Below are 20,648 nucleotides of genomic sequence, written 5' to 3' on the forward strand. Positions count from 1 at the left end.
AGTTCATGATTGTGATTGATGTTGATGTAAAACAAATGGATGAATGGATTGAAGAATTGGAGCAAAGAAGGGAAAAAGGACGCATCGGAAATTTACAGATTTGGCGTTTGAGCTCTGATGGGGTAGCATAATATCTTCTTGAAAAGGAGACGACACCACGAGTCCAACTCACCGCATTGCTGGGACATATGGTGGATTTTGGGTTTCTGAGGTCGTTTAGCCTTCCAAAAGTGCATTTAAAGATTGTATTCAATTTATAGACTTTATGTTTATTTTATATTAAGTTTTCAATAATTCCCTAGGGCAGTCCAATGGGTGAGAATGTTGTATTTAGTCAGCCGTCATGCTTGGTTAAACTTATCTAAACTTTTATCAAATAATTCAAAGATAATTTCTCTCTAAATTTCTTGTAGATTTCAGATTACTGTTCTTTAAAGTTTTCGCTTGAAAATCTATTTGTTGTATTGCAAATGTCGAGCTCTATCTACATCTACTATTAGTGAGATTTATAACTTCAATGGTAGAACATCTTATCATGTATAAACATGTTAAGAATTTACCTCCCGTCCTTATATTCTTGAATAAATAAATAAAAAGAAGCATATCAAGTACTCAACGACAAAGCCCAGAAAACAGGAATCAGTTTCGTGTCAATTTTTGCCTCCCATGCCCTACTTAAATCACCCAGTGGCCACTTGAGGACATATATAAACTTGCTTCCCCCTACCCCTATAGTTTGTGCCCTACATTATTTTCTTGTGTCTTCACCCAAGAACATCTATTACCCTACTGTGAAAGTGACCTGGTCGGTAAATTGGGGCATGGATGAGAGAGAAGTGAGCTCCTTAGTTTAATTACATGCATTTGTCTGGAGACCAAGTTGGATTTTCTCAAGATACATAGGTTGTCACCTGGCCCAAGGCAACCTTTTCAAACCAGACATGTAGCACCATCAAACCTCATCACACTAATATATATTTATTTATAAATAACCACCAATCCGTGTGCATTATAATAAGGCATTTGACTGTATACTTAAAGAATGTCATGTCGTTAATCCAAGGGTTGAGGTATTGCCAACGATGTGGGGAAGGTAGGGTTTTGGCCCTTGGATTGGTGTTGAGTGTTTTGACTTTCCTCCTACGTGTTGGAAAGCACTGTATATGAAAGCAATGACCTGGAGGAGCTGCATTATCTGATCTGTACTGGCAATGGCATGGGATTGTTTACTTTCATTTTTAAGTTTCTAATAATCTTTTTATTACTTGGAGGCTACTTAATACTTTGTTATCTCACTGTCGCTTCATTGACATCATAATTTGAGCCAATTTATTTTTTAATTAAATATAATAATAAAAACTTATATTATGTTGTGCACAAGTGAGCTCTTTATAAAAAGTACACGAGGATGTACATCTTGCGTACATGCTTAGACGAAGAAGATCAATTCATAAGAAGCAACACAAGTTAAAATATATTTGTAGTCGTGTCTTCAACTAAATTATATTATTACAAACGTGAATTAGACTAGTTGGTTAAAGTAATGTGATGTCCCCGCCCTCTTATACAAAAGTTTGACCCCTCAATGCACATTAAACTAATTTAAACTACCGCCTTGTCTAATAATAATAATAATAATAATATTTTTGAAAGAACACCAAGTGTTGAAGTAACAATAATAATAATGATTTTATGCTACCCGGTCCATATGTCTTGCTCTCACTCCATTCATTATAATCAAAATTATAAAAATAAATAAAATAAATAAATAAAAGAAAGCTTGCAGGTCAAATTTTAGAGTTGACCCTAGAAAAATGAATGCTGTCTATGCAAGACTATTTATGTGCATGACAACCCTATCAGTTTTGTTATTATATTGTCGTATGTACGTGGTTCATGCGCTTGGCATGCTTAGTATGGCCGTGGTCTGATAAAGCGTAAGCTTAATAATGACTGGTTGACAACATTGCATAATCACGTAATCAAGAGAAACATAATCACCACAAAGTTTGACAAATATAATCGACAACTCAGTATGGACACCAATCCACCCCCTCAAACCACGGAAAGCTTTGATCACCAACGCCAAGTGTTGTTACTTTTATTTCACTCTTTCGGCTCCGAAAGGCAAATTTAAGTTTTGACGCGGATGGGAGAATCGAACACGGAATCGAGCACATGACCTCGCATACAAGGATGAATATTTTTAACAAGCCCTTTGACTCAAGTGCTGGCTCTTTGATCATCTATAGTTGATTTAATTTTTTCTTGCATTGGGTTTCTTATTTTTATGCATTCTAAATGTTTCCAGCGCAAGGCGGGCCATATGTTATCTGATGAAGGCCCAAATCCAACATGACATTTATTGACAACACTGATGCGAGACAATATATATCCTTTAGCAGTAACCATAACTTGTGCAGTAAAATTGAGTGCTACCAGGTACTATATAGGATGTTAATTTGTCAACTACATCTCAGTGTGGTCTGCCAAATGAGAGCCTGCTATTGTCTGCAAAAATCAAAACTATAAATATGCAACGCCATTCATTGAATTCAGTAGAAATCATTGGGTTTGCCAATTTTGATGTTCTGCTCGCCTAGGAAACCCGTTATAGCATTCTTTTGCCAGCTTTTGAAACTCCTGCCATTGACAATCAAAAGTTGTATAAGATAACTTCGCAATAATACTTTCTATTTCTACTAATGGATCCAATCAACAATTGTTGGGTCGCATGAGGGTTCTCTAGCTGTACCTTAATATATTTCAAAACTACTCTTTTGAGTTTTAGAACCTACACTAAACCCAATCTCTATATAACGATCTGACATGAGATGTTTGACATGCAAATCACATATTAAAGCAACCGCCGAACAAAACTTACTTGTGATCGAGATGAGCTAGAATTTCCCCACCAGGGAAAGCTGATTGCGTAGCCTCAAATCCTGCTTTGATTGCTTCTCTCCAAGTTCCACCAATTTCTTTTGTATTTGTTTCTGCTTTGGACTGGCTTGGATCTTCCATTGGCAAGGAATAACCCGACAGTAGATGGCCCACCCACACACCATCTTTCCTGTACTTGCAAAGAATGGGGATATGTTCATGGAGTAGACCAAGTATCTTCACTATATCGGCCATCAACAAGTATTTGTACACTACATATCGAATACAGACTAGTATAAAATATTCAAAGAATAAATGTCCTTCACATGACGGAGAAAAGGTTAACATGGTGAAAAGGGGGCCATGAAAATCGATGCATTGAGTAAGTTAGTAACTAATTTTCCATCGAAATGCAAAGCACACTCATTTGGAAGAGAGGAAAGGGGAGAGGGATGTTACAAGGTTTCAGAAAGGGGACCAAGCCTTAAGCTCCAAACAGTAAATACGATGAAGAAAGTATCATCTACAATCTGGTAATCAATTTTAACAGACCTATTTACCACATTTACTTTTACATGATCAATCAATGTAAAGGGATTCCAGTTCAAATTGACATGTCCACCACAACAATAGTAACTGATGCATCGCACTCCACAACAAAAGGAAAAAAGGAAAAAGCTGGATGCGTCCACTAAGAAAGGAATGCGAAATAATTGAAAGAAAATGGAAAAACAGTAATTGACTATAACTTACAGAACTATATCCATATGCCGAGGTGCATAATGTCCACCACCTATGCCAAGAAGAACTCTATTCTTATCCTTCTCCCTAGAAAACAAATAATATAGAAAATGGGGTTAGATTAGCATCATCAAGAAATGGAATAGACAACACAATATGTTGAGGTGAGAAGCAACTTTTATTTGAAGTGCAAACAAATATGCATGAGCTTTGCATAAAAATCAATAAGAAACAGAGAATGATAAATTGTCTACTTATTGTTGACAGTACCCATTCCAGTTTCCCACAGCAGCTCCCCCTCCAAGCCCAAGTCCTTCCCAAACTAACTGCAAGCAAGTACACAAGTTGCAACCATTATTCTCCAAAAGTCAGGTAAAAGATAATCCAATAAGAGCACAAATAAGGGGAGCAAAAGTATTTATTCAAAAAACCGAAAGCAGGAACATATCAATGGCTCATGCTCAAATGATTGAAAGTAATGGCTAAAGTTATACTCAACTAGAGCAATAACTTGAGCTGCATCCTGCCTCTTCCAGTACTCATCTGTACTGCCTACATCAACCCACAAGAAACCAATCACATATGAACTGTAACTACCAAAAAAGGCAAGCAGAAGCCAACTGGGATTGATTCAAAAGTTAAAACTCACCAATCTCTAGGAACATAGTAGGTGTATTTGTGATCGGTCCATGATGTGTGCCCTCCAAAGTTATCTACATGCAATGCATTTCAAGTTAAGTATGTATAACAATACAAGTTACAACACACACATTGCCAATGACAAAAGATGAACTGAAAATGCAAAGTAAGAGAGAAAGAAACCTCAAACTCAGGAACCAAATTGTGGGCTTGGGCAAGCTCCTTCAAGTGCCTGAGCCAGGGCCCAATGCGCGGACTTGGGGGTGCCGCCCAACCAGGCCTCCCACCTTGCGGCGCAGCGTCACCAGGACGCAGATGAGGGACCCCGATCGGGTGTACGGTCAGGGCAGGTCGGTTCGAGACGGCGGTGTGCTTGCTCAGAAATATCAGCTCATCGACTCGCTCGCCTGTGGCCTCCTCCCACCGCCTGTCCAAGTCGTCTTCTTCCACTATCCCCTTGTTGTGCAGCAAAACCCTAACTCCTCCTGCTCCATTGCCAAACCCCTTCATATCCTATTGTTCAATTCATTAAGTTAATGATGAGATAAACTATAATTAATGATAGAATTAACGATTATCATTGGTTTAGCAGACCTGTAAACAAGAAGGGGTCGGGTCCCAGCCGGGCATGGCTAGGAGGGCATTGGCCGGGTTGATGGAGGCGGGGTCGGTCGTCGTCGCCACGATCAGCGTCACCATCTTCTTTGTCCTCTTTCTGGGTAGGGAGCAGTGAAATCTACGCGCCAAACGCAGAGTTGCGGGACTTGCGGCTTTGGTAAAGAAGCATTTGTTTAATGTTTTGCTAATGGCAGTAGTAGTGAGCAGTCCCAACGACGTCGTTTTTAGAGCATTGCCACTGAGGGTGCATTCGATGCATGAGAAAATGGGCTTAGGATGTTTGGAAAGTTTAGAAAAGGTTTTTTTGTCACATGGGAAAGGGATTTCTGGAAAAAGAGGGGGAAAATGAAACCCTTTATTCGTTTTCTTTTCTTATGAGAAAGGAAAGATAATATGACTAATTTATCCTCATTAACAATTTAGAATTACAATTTTATTTAGCAAATTATAGACTAATATAGACTTTTTCAAAATAAAAAAATTTCTAACCATGTGTGTGGAAGATGTGTAAAAATCAAGTAAAGTTTGGTTTTAGATTTTTTTTCTATCTTTTGTACTCTTGTAGGGTGCTTTTATTTTATAAAGCATCTACTCCAATAAAAAAATAAAAATATAATACTTGCTTTCTTCCAGCAAATCACAATTTGATATACAAATAATTTATAAAAAACGCACAAAAAAAATTATGCAAATATATTATACTATTATTGGCATGAATGTAGAAGTTTTTATTTACAAGATTATGAGGGAAGTGTTTTTCAAGAAAAAAAAAAAAATTGGTTTAAGATTTACGGTTTCGAGTTTAGACCCGTTTGATTCACCAAAACAGGGCTAGCTCCTCTTCTCGGATGAGGACGACAAAAACGACGTGGAGGGTGGCGTCGTCAGGGGTATAGAAAAACGACATGAAAAAGCACAGTGATTTAGGCGTTAAAAATTGCAAGGGGTGGGGGAAGGATGTTGAAGTTGCAGCGCTTATCTCTGCGGATGATGGCTCTCAAATCCCAGCGCCTCCACAACAGTACCTATCGCTCTCTTTCTCTTTTTGTTTCGAATTGAAAACGCAGACTTTTTGGAGTTTAGATTGAGCCATTGACTCGCTCACAGTTGCAGAGACGACGTCGCAGAGCGTAGCAAAAAGGGTGAGGACGATGACCACTGAATCCTCCATGAAAGATGCCTTCGCCAAATACACCGATTACCTCAATGGCCTGGTAAATCCCTAAATTCAATTTCTCTAATTGCAGCAATACGAGTGATTTCATGTATGCAACTTGCGTGAAGCTGGAGGCTTTTTTTAACAATGTGGGGTTTTGTGTCGCCATTTAATTGTAGAATGAAAAACGGGAAAGAGTCGTAAAAGCAAGTCGTGATATCACCATTAACAGCAAAAAGGTCATCTTTCAGGTGCACAGGTAAGAAAGCTGAGACCTAAACCCTAGACCTTTGCGTTTGTTTTGTAATTTGTCTTGCAACTGCTTTGGTGGCATGCATTGAAATGTTATTGCTGTAAATTTGAACTTGAACAGAATCAGTAAACACAACAAAGAGGAAGTTCTGCAGAAAGCAGAAAAGGATTTAGCAACTGTGACTGATCAGTACATCTCCCGACTGGTTAGGGAGCTGCAAGGGACTGATTTTTGGAAGCTAAGACGGGCATACTCACCTGGGGTGGGGTGGATTCTCCTTCTCCGTCTGCTTCTGCTTGATTCTTATGTGATGTCCACTAAATGGTATGCCTCGTTAATTTTGCAGGTACAAGAATATGTTGAAGCTGCAACGTTCTGTAAATTCTGCAGGACTGGGACTCTTTTAAACCTTGATGAGATGAATGCTACTTTGTTACCACTCAGTGATCCTTCTCTTGAGCCTTTGCAGATCAATGTCCTTGACTATCTCCTCGGGGTAATTTTTCCAATTTTGCTCTTACATTCTTTGTGCGAAAAGCAAACTATAGGCCAGTTGATTAACTGAATATGGTTTTTGGATTAAGTGGCATTAACTGTGTATATGCGTGTGTGTATCTGTAACACATGGACGGATATATATTTTTTAGGAGGAGTTGTTCGGTATTCTCATGCACCTTTTGGATTTGACTGGAGGGCATTCATATAAACACATACTATATCCTTTCCTCAAACACCAGAAGACTAACTCATTGTTGTTGTACAGCTTGCAGATTTGACTGGAGAGCTGATGCGGTTGGCAATTGGTCGAATTTCAGATGGTGAACTTGATTTCGCTAAGAAGATATGCGAGTTTGTGCGTGAAATTTACAGGGAACTAACCCTTGTTGTCCCATTTATGGATGATAGTCATGACATGAAGTCGAAAATGGATACAATGCTTCAGAGTGTAATGAAGATAGAGAATGGTATAGTGTCGACAGTTTTCTTGCACTTAACCATGACAAAAAATGTTATAAACGTATTTAATCTCATGCTTTGGAACATCGCTACAGACTGGAATATTAGGAAGAACTAAATAAAATAATAGGAAATAGGGAAATTTTCTACTTGCAATCTGTGTATGGAATCAAATTAGGACCCTTGAATTTTATGTCATGCAAGTGTATCTCTTTCAAAATTTAACAACAAACACTTATATGTTTTATATTTTCAATAGAGTTGAGAATAAGAAAAGCTGGAAATTTTACTTATTTCTGAAGTAGTAATCTACTGTAACTAAGTTTCAAATTTATGTTGTAATAAATTGTACTTAACATGTACCTAACAAATTCTTAGTTCTATGGTTGAATCCTTTTAATAACTGGAGATCTTTCTGTAGCTTGCTTCGGTGTTCATGTGAGAGGATCAGAGTCTATGCCCCTACTTGGCTCCGATGATCCAACTTCATTCTTATTCAGAGTGCCTGATGTTGAAATATGATGTAATTGCTGCTTGTCACTTTCTCTTTCTTACTGCATGATTAATTCTATGTGGTTTTAACCAAGGAGATGAGTTTCTTATTTTCGACAGGGAAAAAGGCTTGGATTTCAAGGGGCATAGATGATGGGGCACATACAATTTTTGTTCAGAATTGTTTGCAGTTCATCACCATGCAGTCGCTACTCACGGTCACACAGCAGACAAGAGATTGTGACTTTTGAGGAACAATTCGTGTAGGTTTCCTTATGAAAGCCTTTATAACAATTTTCTTCTACTTCTCTGTAAATTGATGAGAATTAGATAGAGCTTGTAGTAAAACCCTGCCAAAGATGTGTTAGACATGAGGTTCACCTCAGAATGTATTGAAGAAACTGTTTTATATCTCACATCTGTTTACAAGATACATTCCCTATTTATATACATGGTCAAACTCTTATCACTAGTGCATCCCATCATTACTAATCTTAAAGTAATCGGTAAAGGTTTGGAGCACATGTAGTTGTCTTTCACTTTGGTCAGCACCACTCCTCTTGGTCGACACCCACTGCTATTTGTCCAGCACTTTATATTTGTTTATATCACAATGGCCCCTTCCTGTTAACCCAGGGTTTCATCCAGTTTATTAATTTCCTTTAGGTTATCTGAAGTTCACGAAAAGAGAGTATATATGGCTGTTTGATAATTATTTCATCTTTCTTCTCAATCTCATCATCATTCTCGTTTTACTCTATAATCTAGCACAAAAAATGAAAACTAAAAACTAAAATTAAGATTGCTTGCGAGAGTATTGCAGAGTCAATCAAAAAGGTGGCTGTCACCTCATTCGTGCAAGCAAACAAGGAACACATACTTTAATGCCTCAACAAAGCAATTGTCTCCGACAGATATTGCTCTGAATTCTCCATGCATGGGTATTGGATAATATAAAAGTTCGATTTTAGACAGATGTTGCATACCTTTTAATGATTTTTTTAATTAATATTTTAGCCATCTGTGGATATCTGTGATCCAGTGTATAACGACAATTATAATACTTAATTGAAAGCCCAACCACTCATGAATCATGGGCTAATTAATCATTTGATAAATAATCATGCATGAGAGCCATGGCTAGAAAATCATCTCCAATTGAAAGTACACTTTCTGAATATAATGATCATATGAATAATTCCCAAATTGTGTACCAAGGATTGTTAACTGGGTTTATGTCTATACTGTGATCACATGTATCCAGGGATGGACAATAAGCATGACTAACCTAGGCTACAACCTAAATGGCTGTTTTTTTAGCAGCCCCAAAAAAAAAAATTTATAGCCCAGCCAATTGAATAACCTACCCTCCGAAGGAATCATTTGCACTGCACGTGGAGAAAAAAACAAAGAAGAGGAAAGCTGCACATCTCTAACATAGGGAAAAAAAAGAGAGGAAAAAAAAAAGCACAGCCCATGGAAAAAAAGAAAGAAAAGTTGAAGAAATTGTATGACTGTTTCTTAGAGTTGTCTACTTTGTCACCAAACTCTTATAGATAATGAATTATTTTAATTCTATGAAGACTCGAATGGTGCAACTTATATAGTGTTATTTTAGGAGTAATACTTATTATGCCCCTCTTGATCAGGTTTTTGGTTTTGTTTTGTTTTGGTTATCAATGAAATTACATCGTACTGTCGACTTTTCTATATACTTAGTATGTTTATATATGTAAAGTAAATTTAGTCCAGTTAAATTTGGAATCCTAAATCCGTCCCTACATGTATCACACAAAAAGTTCATTAATCAATTTTTATTTTGTTATAAATACTGCTTAGGTTAGGTTAGGTGGATTTTTTTTTGGTTTTTGTTCTTGCGATTGCTATATAATAGAAGCAAAACTATACTGCTTAAGCATTGCAGGAAAACATCAAGGACCGTGAGCACCACTCTTTCAGCTTTACCTGTCTTGAATACCATGGCAACACCTCAACCTCCTCCTGCTCTTCCCCAATACTTGCAAGAATATGAATTCAGCCAAGAAAACAGAGACTTTATATCCTCTCTACCTACAGAAAAGGGTTGGGTTGCAAACAACCTTCGTCAGTACCAAGGTTTTTGGCATGCAACTAGGCACATGCAGGGAGTTTTAGCATGCCAGAAACACTTCCAGCCCTAGACACTGATATCCTTCTTGTTAGCACTCCCAAATCAGGCACCACTTGGCTCAGGGCAGTTCTGTTTGCCCTAGTGAAAAGGGTGCACTATCCAGACCCTCAACAACACCCTCTGCTCACAAACAACCCTCATGTTCTTGTGCCCTTCTTGGAGCTGGATGTGTACATCGAGAAACAGGTTCCTGACCTCACCGGCTTGGCGCCCCCGAGGCTCTTTTTGACGCATTTGCCATATGTGTCTCTGCCTGATTCTGTCAAAAACTCTGCTCGCAAAGTTGTTGACTTGTGTAGAGATCCTAAGGACACATTTGTTTCTCTTTGGCACTTCGCCAACAAATTGAGAGCCAAAAGTAGGGGCACAAGAACAAAAGGTAATGTGTTGGGGTATTGGAAGGAGAGTTTGGAAAGGCCTGAAAAGGTAATGTGCTTCAAGTTTGAGGAAATGAAAGAAGAGCCCACTGTTCACTTGAGGAGGTTAGCTGAATTCTTAGGGTGCCCATTTTCTCCAGTGGAAGAGACACAAGGAGTTGCAGATGATATCTTAAGGTTGTGTAGTTTTGACAACTTGAGGAATTTGGATGTGAATAAAAGTGGGAAATTATCATCAGGTGAGGAGAATAGTACATTTTTCAGGAAAGGTGAGGTTGGAGATTGGGATGAATTATCTAACAGATGAAATGGTGGAGAGACTAGATTGCATCAATGAAGAGAAGTTGCAAGGTTCTGGACTGAAATTCTAGGTTTGCTTAGTGTGTGACTATTTTTAGTTGTGTTCTTTGCATGCGTGTGATTTTGTGTAGTTTTGACTTTGGTTGGGTCCAATGTCAATTAAATAAATCTCATGAAATAAATAATGTGATCGTATAATGGGTTAGTCATTTAACCCAATTTGCATAATATCAATGATTGAATAAGATATAAAGTGGTGGGTCAGGTTAATTACTTATTAATTTGTTAGTGGATAGTGAGCCACACATTTGAAGAGTTGTGCAACTTAGTTGCAATGGGGATAATACTATTTTGCTATTCTTATTTTATGGGTTCCACAAGTTCCATGCTTGAAGTTTTGCATTATATTATAGCTGTTGTTGCTTTTGTTTAGGCCTAATTTATGTACACTAGCCCATCAGTCTATGGGTTCTATTTGCCAAAAAAGGAGAATAACCCATAGCATTTCAAAGAAGGAGAGTTAAAATAAACCAATTACCCAAAGTGATTTTCACAGGATAGATTTTAATTACCACCAATGGTGATTTAATCTAATACCTAAGTTTAATTGGTTTATTTTTACCCTATTTCCAAATTACATGTTTTGAGCTTAAGATTTGATGATCACTGTTGGTTACCAACTCAAAACCAAGTTAGGCAACTCTAGAGCTAGAAAGGTAAAAGCAGGGCACTCTTCTCAACCACAGCCAGTGGCTTCCTAGGAAATCAGGCAACTACAAGCCAAAGAATATTATGTCAACATAAGGCTTTTACGGAAATGGGTTGAGAGAAAAGCAAAGCTAGAAAGGTAACTTATTCCTTTAGAGCATCTTCAGCGCCAGACCCAAACCGGGGGAAAGGCCCCCTTGGCGAGCCCAAGAGACCTCTAGCGCAGGAAATCCAGCCGGGCAAGGCGTGGGACCCACCAGCCCGGGCAAGCCCACATGCAGAAATTGACTAGGTTGTTGACGTCAGCAGCTGATTTTCAAATTATTTTTTTTACTTTTGGACCCACCAGCCCATATTGCCCAATGGTTACAAGCCATGTGGCTTCTCCTGGAGCCTCCGATCAAAAAATCTTGCACAATCCAACGGTTGTCCAATTTTTGGCTAAAAAAAATATCAAAAAATTCTGGAAATTTTTTCTATACATACCTTCCAATATTATTCACTTTCCACACCAATTTAATTTCAAAATTTTATCTGAAAATGTTATCTTGATTTTTAGGTGAGGATTTTACGATAAATATTAACACTTGGGAATTGAAAATCTTATCCGAAAAGCTTATCAAAATCAATGTTTTAACTATAAAAAATAAAAAATAAATTTAAGTGAATAGTAATTGCCTTAGACTTGCCTAGACTTAGCCCTCATAGGTGGAATCACAAATGGCAAGGCTGACACTATTCACGTGAATAGTGGCACCCTTACTTGCCCTTGCCCTAGACTTAACCCTTGTGGGTGGAAATGCTCTTAGAGATACCAAGGGTCAGTGGATTAACACTTTCCAGCAATTGTGCTCTAGTTCTCATCACTTTCCAACAATTGTACTCTAGTTCTCGTCATGCATTTCTCTATAAATACAATAGTACATGAACTGGAGCAAGGACAGCAAAATCAAACCAACTAAAAAAAAAAAATTCAAAGATCATAAGATCACAAAAGCCTTCAAACTCAGAAGCAATCAAGCTATCTAGCTTACAAAAGCCATCCAACTTTCTACAAAACAGGCAGAACTCAGATTTCTAACTTCAATCTAGCTCAAAGAAGTAACTCACCAACAAGGAAAACGAGATTTCTCTCATTGCAAATGCGATTCAGCTCAAAAGAATCAAGTAGAACTTAGCTTTTTGTCATTACAAATTCGGTTCAGAACAGTTGAACCATGTATAACTCAGGTTGTTCATCATATAAAAACCTCAACAAATGCACAGAGACACATAAATGTCCTAAGCTCAGCAGAATAACTTACGGGTCATCCCAAGTCAAGCAAAACAGGTATTGAAGTGCAATTACTGACCAACAACTACCAATCCAGCCACTTCCAATCAAGTCCAGGTTGGAGAAACCCTAGTTCAACCACAACAAAGACACTAGGATGTCTAAATCTTAAACAGATAGTCTCCATAACAGATGCAAACTCCTAGTTATGTGTTACATATATGCCCTAGAAGCCAATATAAAATGGATAATTCTAATAAAATAATATATAATAATCAAAGGGGCAAGAACGTTGTTTTAGATACATAACGTACACAAAGTAACAAGTCCATGGATTAAGATATAAATGGAAAGTGGTCTAAAGAAGTTACATGCACGAGACCTTTCCATACATATAAATATCGTATCCTAAAATGTTCCTGGTCATAGGATCCCCAATTGGATAATGGCGACCATAAAAAACTGGTACACATTATGTCTGCTCAATTGGGAGGATGACTAGTCTCAAGTCATTCATATAGAGACACTGAGGCAGATGTGTAGGTGCTCTATAGAATATGGAGTCCACTGAACACGATGAACTCTAGAATTCTTGTATGAAAGTCTTACTCACAAGTGTCAAACAAAGAATTCTAAGTTGTGATAATGCAAATTAATCCTTAAACTTGAGATATCATAGTTGTCTTATGTATGTTGTTTCTCTTTGAGAACACTATACAGTCGTATCAAAATGATGTGACTTAAAGGTGTTCCTCGAGATTCTTAGCGTGTGCGTAGAGACAGGTGAAAGTACAACAAGGAATCTCCGCTCTTAGTAAAAAGAAAGAATACTCTACAGATATAATTTGTAAGTCTTTGGCCAAAGTATAGGATGACAATTGAAACAAGAACTTCTGCAATTTCATCAAATTGATTCATATAATCTAGAGATGTCATATTAGGGATTTTGACACAAGTTTACCATATCCCGAGAATATGACATAGAGTATTGAATTAGAGAAGGATCGAATTGCATTGTAATCACAAACTGACTAGGTTCTCTAAAGAATTTTTTAACCGATAGCCATGACATACTGCTAGTGTCACTCATGGCTGTGGAAGCCCTGTAAGGATTAATTATAATTAGCCTTCGCCAATAGGGAGAATTGTATGGAGGGATACAATTCACACTTGATTCAGAGTGAATTATTCATACACACCGCCTTGCTAATTAGAACCTATAAGATCACACACCGAAAAAGAATCGATTGGGAAATTATGAAGAAAATGAATGATTTTGTGACTTGGTCAAAGTCAATGTAAAAGTCAAAAGTCAAAAGTCAAACAGTTGACCTGACACTTGACACAGTCAACTAAAGATGACCGGGACCAACACTCGTTAGACAAGTGAGTGATTGAATTAGTTAAGTCATTAGGGTAATTAAATTGATTAGATTAATTAAATTATTCAATTAAAGTTATGAAACTTTAATTAAAAGGTCCCATATGGACTTAGGCACATATGTGACACATTATAGAATTAATGTGTTGGATCAAGATAGCAAAAGATGACACACAAATGGGAGGTGTGGCCACACTAGGGTTTGAGGGCATTTTTGTCACCCTTGTGAGATTTTTTATCCTATAAGTCTGTAGTTATGGAATCCTATCTTCCTAGGGTTTTCAAGTTGGTGAAATTGGAAGAGAGAAAGCACTAAGCTCTCTCTCCATAACCCCTTCAATCTATCACATCAAGTGAGGGTGCTAGCACCACTCTTCAATTGTTGTCTACTCATTCTCTCATTCCATTCAATCCTTGGTGAAGAGCTTTGGGGAGGTGCATATCTTTATACCTATTTGGAAAGCTACAAGGTGGAGAATCAATATAAAAGGGAGAGCCAACAACAAATGGACCACTCCCTCTACTTGAACACCATTCTTAGTTTCAAGATTCGCTTTAAGGGCATGAACATCTTATCTTTCTTTCAAATAGGATTTAAAGAGTCTTTGGTACACACTTTCATAAACTTATATAAATTGGGACCAAATAAGACTTGCATGAATCCCTAGTTTATTTAATGTTTTCGCTCTTATTTTGATTTCATATTAGATATGGTTTGCTAGGTGATTTATACTCTCAAAGTTTGATTGTAGAGTTTTTAGAAATCTCTACACAACACCATTCCCACAATATTCTTTTCATTATGCCCCCTTGTTAAGCCTCTCCATGGCTAAACTTACTAGTTTTTTTACTATGGGAAATTATGAAGTCCTCACCCATCTGAGGCAAGAAAAGAACTTTCTTGGAAGATATTCCTCGCCCAAATTCACAATCACTTAATCAAAGTCAATAGCTTGGGGCGCAAATTATTACATTTTACAGTCTGTTAGAGTTTTTAACCGCTAACAGTGATACGCTCACTATAACCCAATGGTTTTCAGTGGGGAACTTTACCCTACACCACAGGAACTACATCAAAACGGATAAACAGCTATATATCAAGTACTTGACGTCGTTGGTTGTCAAAATTACTCCCAACCACAAAGAGCCGTGCAAGGCCTTTAACACCATTCTTTCAACCTTTCCTATTCTGAAAACCATGTCAACAACTCAACTTCCTCCTTGTGTTCTTCCAAAATAATTGCATGAAAATGAACTCAGTAAAGAAATTAGAGACCTTATATCCTCTCTGCCTAGATAAATAGGTTGGGTTGCAAACCAGGTGCATCAGTACCAAGGTTTTTGGCATGCAACTAGGCACATGCAAGGAGTTTTAGCATGCCAGAAACACTTCCAAGCCCTAGACACTAACATCCTTCTTGTTAGCACTCCCTCAAGGCTATTCTGTTTGCCTTGGTGAAAAGGGCGCAACATCCAGACCCTCAACAACACCCTTTGATCACAAGCATCCCTCATGTTCTGGTGCCCTTCTTGGAGCTGAATGTATACATGGAGAAAAAAGTTCCTGACCTCACCACCTTGGCCCCTCCGAGGCTCTTTTTGACTCATTTACCATATGTGTCTCTGCCTGATTCTGTCAAACACTCTGCATGCAAGGTTGTTTACTTGTGCAGAGATCCTAAGGACACATTTGATTCTTTTTGGCACTTCGCCAACAAATTGAGAGCCAAAAGTAGGGGCACCATTTCACTTGAAGAAGCGTTTGATAAGTTCTGCAGAGGAGTGAGCTTGGATGGGCCCCTTTGGGATCATGTGTTGGGGTATTGGAAGGAGAGTTGTTTGGAAAGGCCTGAAAACGTAATGTTCTTCAAGTTTGAGGAAATGAAAGAAGAGCCCACTCTTCACTTGAGAAGGCTAGCTGAGTTCTTTGGGTGCTCGTTTTCCCCAGGGGAAGAGGCACTAGAAGTTGCAGATGACATCTTAAGGTTGTGTAGTTTTGACAACTTGAGCAACTTGGATGTGAATAAAAATGCGTCTAGTGAGGAGAACAGTGCATTTTTTTAGGAAAGGTGAGGTTGGAGATTGGATGAATTATTTGACAGCTGAAATGGTGGAGAGACTAGATTGCATCAATGAAGAGAAATTGCAAGGTTCTGGGTTGAAATTTTAGGTATGCTTTCTGCTTAATGTGTGATTATTTTCAAAAAGGGTAGGCATAAAAACCGATAAACCGATCAAACCAACCGAACCAAACCAAACCAAACCAAACCGAAAAAGAGTGTTTTTTGACCAAACTTAAATAGTCAACAACGGACTGAACCGAACCGAAGGTCAGCGGTTCGACCTTGAGTCTCATTTTTTCATAACCGAAGAACCTGAACCCAACTGGTAATATTTAAATATATATAATTATTACACGTGGCATCGTATGATTGGCCAAAAAAAATAGTTATGTGAGACTGCTTGCGGATCCCTTACGAATTTTTAATTTTTCCCGTAAGTTCCCTCACACCGTGTGAGTCACACGTGACTCTCTCTCTTCTCTTTCGGTCAATCTTCTCCTCTCTTCAGTTTTCATTTTGTTTTTGACCTAAGAGGCTGCGACGCCTCTCTCTCTCGACAGTCTCTCATTCAATCCTCTCACTCTCAATTGATCACCACCATGCCGCCTCCATCCCTGCAGTCAGCTTCTCTTCTCTTATCTGTTCAATTTTTTTCCCGTCGCGTCTTTGCTCCGCAAACTATCTCTTTGCTCTCTCTTCTTATCTCGATTTTTCTATGTTTCTGAGTCTCAGTTTCTGATCGCCGACAACATCTATTCCTCTATTGCGATTTCTTCTGTGGGTTTCTCTCTCATATCAGTCAAAGAGGTGAGAGCATCATCTTCCTTTGAATTTAGGGTTTATTCTAAATTAAATTTATGATTTTTTCTGCTAAATTAGGCTTGTCGATTTGGTGGTTGAGGTTGATGTGATGATATATTTTTTCTATGAAGGTTTTAGCCTTTAGAGTTGTCGAATTAGGGCTGCCACCAATTAGGTTATGCTGTGTTGTGATGATTATTTGAAATTGACAAAGAAATTATGAACTGTAAGTATCATGCATTATACAAGTTAGGGCTGCTAGCATTTAGGTTCTTCTGTTAAATTATTCTAATTCGGGCTGCTACCAATTAATTTTTGTTTTATGAAATTAGGTTCTGTGAAACTACTAGGTTCTGTTTCTGCTGCTGCTATTCTGTTGTTATGCTGCTGTGTTAATTATGTTTATGTTTCTTTTTGTTAAATAGGTTGTGTTGCATGCTAGGTCTATTTTGATTGGTTAGTTTCTGTTTTTATTAAAGAATAGATGGAAGAGTGATGATTTATTTGCAATCTGACATTATTCATGCATGATACTTCAATTTTTTTGAACGAATTATGGTTAGTTACATATTAAAGATTACGGCATGGAGTTCAAATTTTGGTTTTAATTTTAGGACTTTTTTTAGAGCAATGGGTATTTAAGGGTATTTGGTTTGAATTTATGAAAGGAGTGAAGCTTGTTTGTAACTTAACCCTTTTTTTGATTTCATTCACAGTTGTTTAGCGTCTCTGCTGCTGTTGAGCTTTGAAAGTTTGGAAAATTTTGCTTAAATGGAGGTAAATATTCGCTGCTGCTGCTAATCTATTTAAATATGTTTTTGTAATCTGTGTAAATCTGTTTTTGTAATTTGTTTAATTCTATGTTTGTAATATGTTTTTATAATATGTTTTTGTAATATGTTTAAATCTGTTTTTGTAATCTGTTTTTGTAATATGTTTTTGTAGTCTATTTTTGGAAGATATGTTGGAAGTATTCTGTAATTTGTAATCTGTTTAAATCTGTTTCTTGCATTTTTGGATAGGAAAAATTTGTTTGTACTGTGTTTAAATCTGTAATTTGTAATATGTATGTGATTGAAATCTGTTTAAATATGTTTTGACTCTGTTTCTTGCATCTTTGAAAAGGAAAAATCTGTTTTAACTATATTTAAATTTGATATTTGGATAGGATATATGTTTAGGGAGTTGTATGCATAGTTTAAATATGTTTTGACAGTTCAAATGTGTTTTTTTTAATAGGATATATGTTTTAATATGTTTATGAGGTAGTTAAACTTTGTTTGGCTGTGTTTAAATATGGTTTTAATCTGTTTATGAATAGGAACCTAATGAGGCTCAAATGCATGGGAATGATGATTCTCTACCTTGTAGTGATGTTGTTGTACCTCCTACAGCAGCATCACAAAATCCAACACCACGACAAAGGTTTGATTTATTTTATTATATTTTGTAGAAATGGGGAGTAAAACATCCACGACAAATTTGAATAAGACTCTCCCTTCTTAGTGTGATTAAGATATGTTGGAATGTATTTTTCTTGCATCTTATTTTAATTATGATTTGTTGATGGTGACACTTTGTGTTAATTCTTTTAAGTGTTGTGTAGGTTGCTTTGCTAAGGCTTTCGGAAGAATGGATGCAGCTGATTTTTTGCAATGATATTATCTTTATGTGTATTTTTGTGATCGGTTGTAATCTTTAATTTCATAAGTTTAATTTGGTTTGTGTATTATTTTTTGTAATGGTTTGTAAGAGATGATATTTCTTTTCCTTGGTTGGTTGGTTGAATGTGTGTATGTGAGATTTATTTAGTTTAGAAACTTAGATTGGAATGATGGATTTTTATAGGTTGAATTTACATAATTTCAAGTTTTGAAAGAGAAGTGAAAAATGTTTTGAGCTTGTTCATAAGAATTTAATAGGTTTTGGCAATTTGACAACAAAAAAAGGGTTTTGTGGCTGAAAGTGAATCTGATTTGGGCTTTGTTTTGCTAAAAAAAATATGATTTGGGCTTTTTTTTCTTGAAAATAAATATAATTTGGGCTTTTGAAAATGGTAAAAATGGACTCAAGCCCAAACCGATCAGAACACGGAACCGACCCGAGAATCGAGCCCATTTTCGGTTTCACCCTAGACCCGACCCGACTCGAGAACCGAGCTCTCCTTGATTTGGCCCGCGAGTCGGCCAAAATTTGACCCAACTCGAACCGTGCCCAGGCCTAATTTTCAGCTGTCCTCTTTGCAAGCTTGTGCGTATGTGTACTTTTGACTTTGGTTAATGTCAATTCTATTAAATAAACCTCACGAAATAAATAAATAATGTGATCGTTCGTATCTATATATTTATCTATAATGTGATCGTTCGTATCTATATATTCATCTATATCAGCACACAAGCATTGTCATTGTTGAGTGATACCACTCTTTTTTCATCTTTTTTCAGTGCTATAACATAGTATTGTCAATCTCAATTCACACTGCCCCACCAAATCACAGTCCTACAGAGGTTGTCATGCATTCGCTATTTAGTTGGGGCGAGCACTCACGGTGCTCGGACTGGACAAAAAAACTAGTGGTGCTCGGACTCGGACCCAAAAAAAAGGACCGCTCACCACTCTGGTGCTCAGACTCAGACCCCCCCAAAAAAGGACCCCTTTAGTTCACTATAACTATAGAGTATTAACAGTAATGTTAATCTCAATTCACCTCACACCACCACCCCACCAACTCCGAGTACGCAAATGGATACAATGCAGATAGAAAATTTTCAATAGAGTTGAGAATAAGAAAAGCTGAAAATTTATTATTTATTTTACTTAATAATCTATCGTGTTCGTGACTTAAGTTTCAAACTTGTATAAATTACACTTAACATGTACCTAACAAACTCTTAATTCTATGCTTGAATTCTTTTCAATAACTGGAGATCTTTCGGTGTTCATGTGAATATATGCCCCTCCCTGTTTGGCTCCGAGGATCCAACTTCCTTGCTGCTTGTCACATTTTCTTTCTCGCATATATAATTCCTTCTTTGTGGTTTAACCTAGGCTCGATCGAGATATAAGTTTCTTATTTTCGACATGCATTTTTGTTCGGAAATGTTTGCAGTTCATCACCATGCGCTCGCTATGTACGAGCAGAAGAAGAGGGCCCTTTCCTGTGAAGCCGAGTTTTCATCCAAGTGTTGTTTAATTTCTTCTAGTTTGGTTATCTATCTGAAGTTGATGAAAATAAATTATATAGTATATTGCTTTTGACAGATCAATATTTGCAGAGATGTTCCTATAATTAAGGTAGCTTGCAAGCGAGAGTTGCAATCATCAAAAGGTTGCTGTCACTGTGAGAATGTGAAGGTAAATAATCTCACATTGAAAAGTTAAGAAACCTAGTAAGGGATTATAAGGAGTTGAGCTACTTCCCCCATTGTAAATTTGGTTTTGGGGTGAAATCTAAACTTCCTTCTATTCACCCGTTCTGCGTTTACTCCTATGATGGAAGGGCAAAGTTCCCCACTGCCTTGAGAATTATAGACTGGTCAACAAGTCAGCTTTCTTTGGTGTGCGAGCGTGCCACTGCTAGTAATAAAAATTCTAGCAAACTTAGTTTGGAATGGATAACTTGCGCACCAAGTTACTAATTTTTGCAAACAAACGATTGTAAATTTGGGTGAGAAATATCTCCCAAGTAAGTTCTTTTCTTGCCTCAGACTGGTGAGGATTTTAACAATTTATCTCAGTATAAAGAGGTTGTTCTTGCCAGAATGGTTGATGGAATTAAACTGTTTTTAGGCGAACTGCCTTTTACAAAATTATAACAATAAATACTCATGCTAGAG

At 37.3% G+C, this 20,648-nt stretch overlaps 3 protein-coding genes and 1 pseudogene across 3 annotated transcripts; 3 read left to right on the forward strand and 1 right to left on the reverse strand.

The window, feature by feature from the left end:
- Positions 1-2,304: 2,304 nt before the first annotated feature.
- GEK1 (D-aminoacyl-tRNA deacylase) lies at positions 2,305-5,149 on the reverse strand. The gene is made up of 8 exons (XM_008245578.2): positions 4,858-5,149; positions 4,447-4,776; positions 4,274-4,337; positions 4,124-4,176; positions 3,895-3,950; positions 3,637-3,711; positions 2,885-3,073; positions 2,305-2,643 (listed from the first exon to the last, which is right to left on the reverse strand). The coding sequence occupies exons 1-8, from the start codon at positions 4,960-4,962 to the stop codon at positions 2,556-2,558; spliced, it is 960 nt and encodes a 319-aa protein (XP_008243800.2). The 5' UTR covers positions 4,963-5,149; the 3' UTR covers positions 2,305-2,555.
- A 605-nt stretch (positions 5,150-5,754) lies between these two features.
- LOC103342095 (Translin family protein) lies at positions 5,755-8,157 on the forward strand. Its single transcript, XM_089046233.1, has 8 exons — positions 5,755-5,902; positions 5,989-6,095; positions 6,217-6,296; positions 6,411-6,552; positions 6,637-6,786; positions 7,054-7,255; positions 7,669-7,770; positions 7,860-8,157. Exons 1-7 carry the CDS (start codon positions 5,839-5,841, stop codon positions 7,767-7,769), a joined length of 846 nt encoding a protein of 281 aa, XP_088902359.1. The 5' UTR covers positions 5,755-5,838; the 3' UTR covers position 7,770; positions 7,860-8,157.
- A 1,553-nt stretch (positions 8,158-9,710) lies between these two features.
- Positions 9,711-10,822, forward strand: LOC103342096 (cytosolic sulfotransferase 12). Its single transcript, XM_008245662.2, is given in 3 exon segments — positions 9,711-9,908; positions 9,911-10,569; positions 10,571-10,822. Coding segments are annotated over 3 exon segments (936 nt in total). The 5' UTR covers positions 9,711-9,718; the 3' UTR covers positions 10,658-10,822.
- A 4,324-nt stretch (positions 10,823-15,146) lies between these two features.
- Positions 15,147-16,118, forward strand: LOC103342097 (cytosolic sulfotransferase 6-like; annotated as a pseudogene).
- The last annotated feature ends 4,530 nt before the right edge of the window (positions 16,119-20,648 follow it).

The sequence above is a fragment of the Prunus mume genome, linkage group LG2 (genome assembly GCF_029339155.1).
Source record: "Prunus mume cultivar Tortuosa linkage group LG2, ASM2933915v1, whole genome shotgun sequence".
NCBI classification, from domain to species: domain Eukaryota; kingdom Viridiplantae; phylum Streptophyta; class Magnoliopsida; order Rosales; family Rosaceae; genus Prunus; species Prunus mume.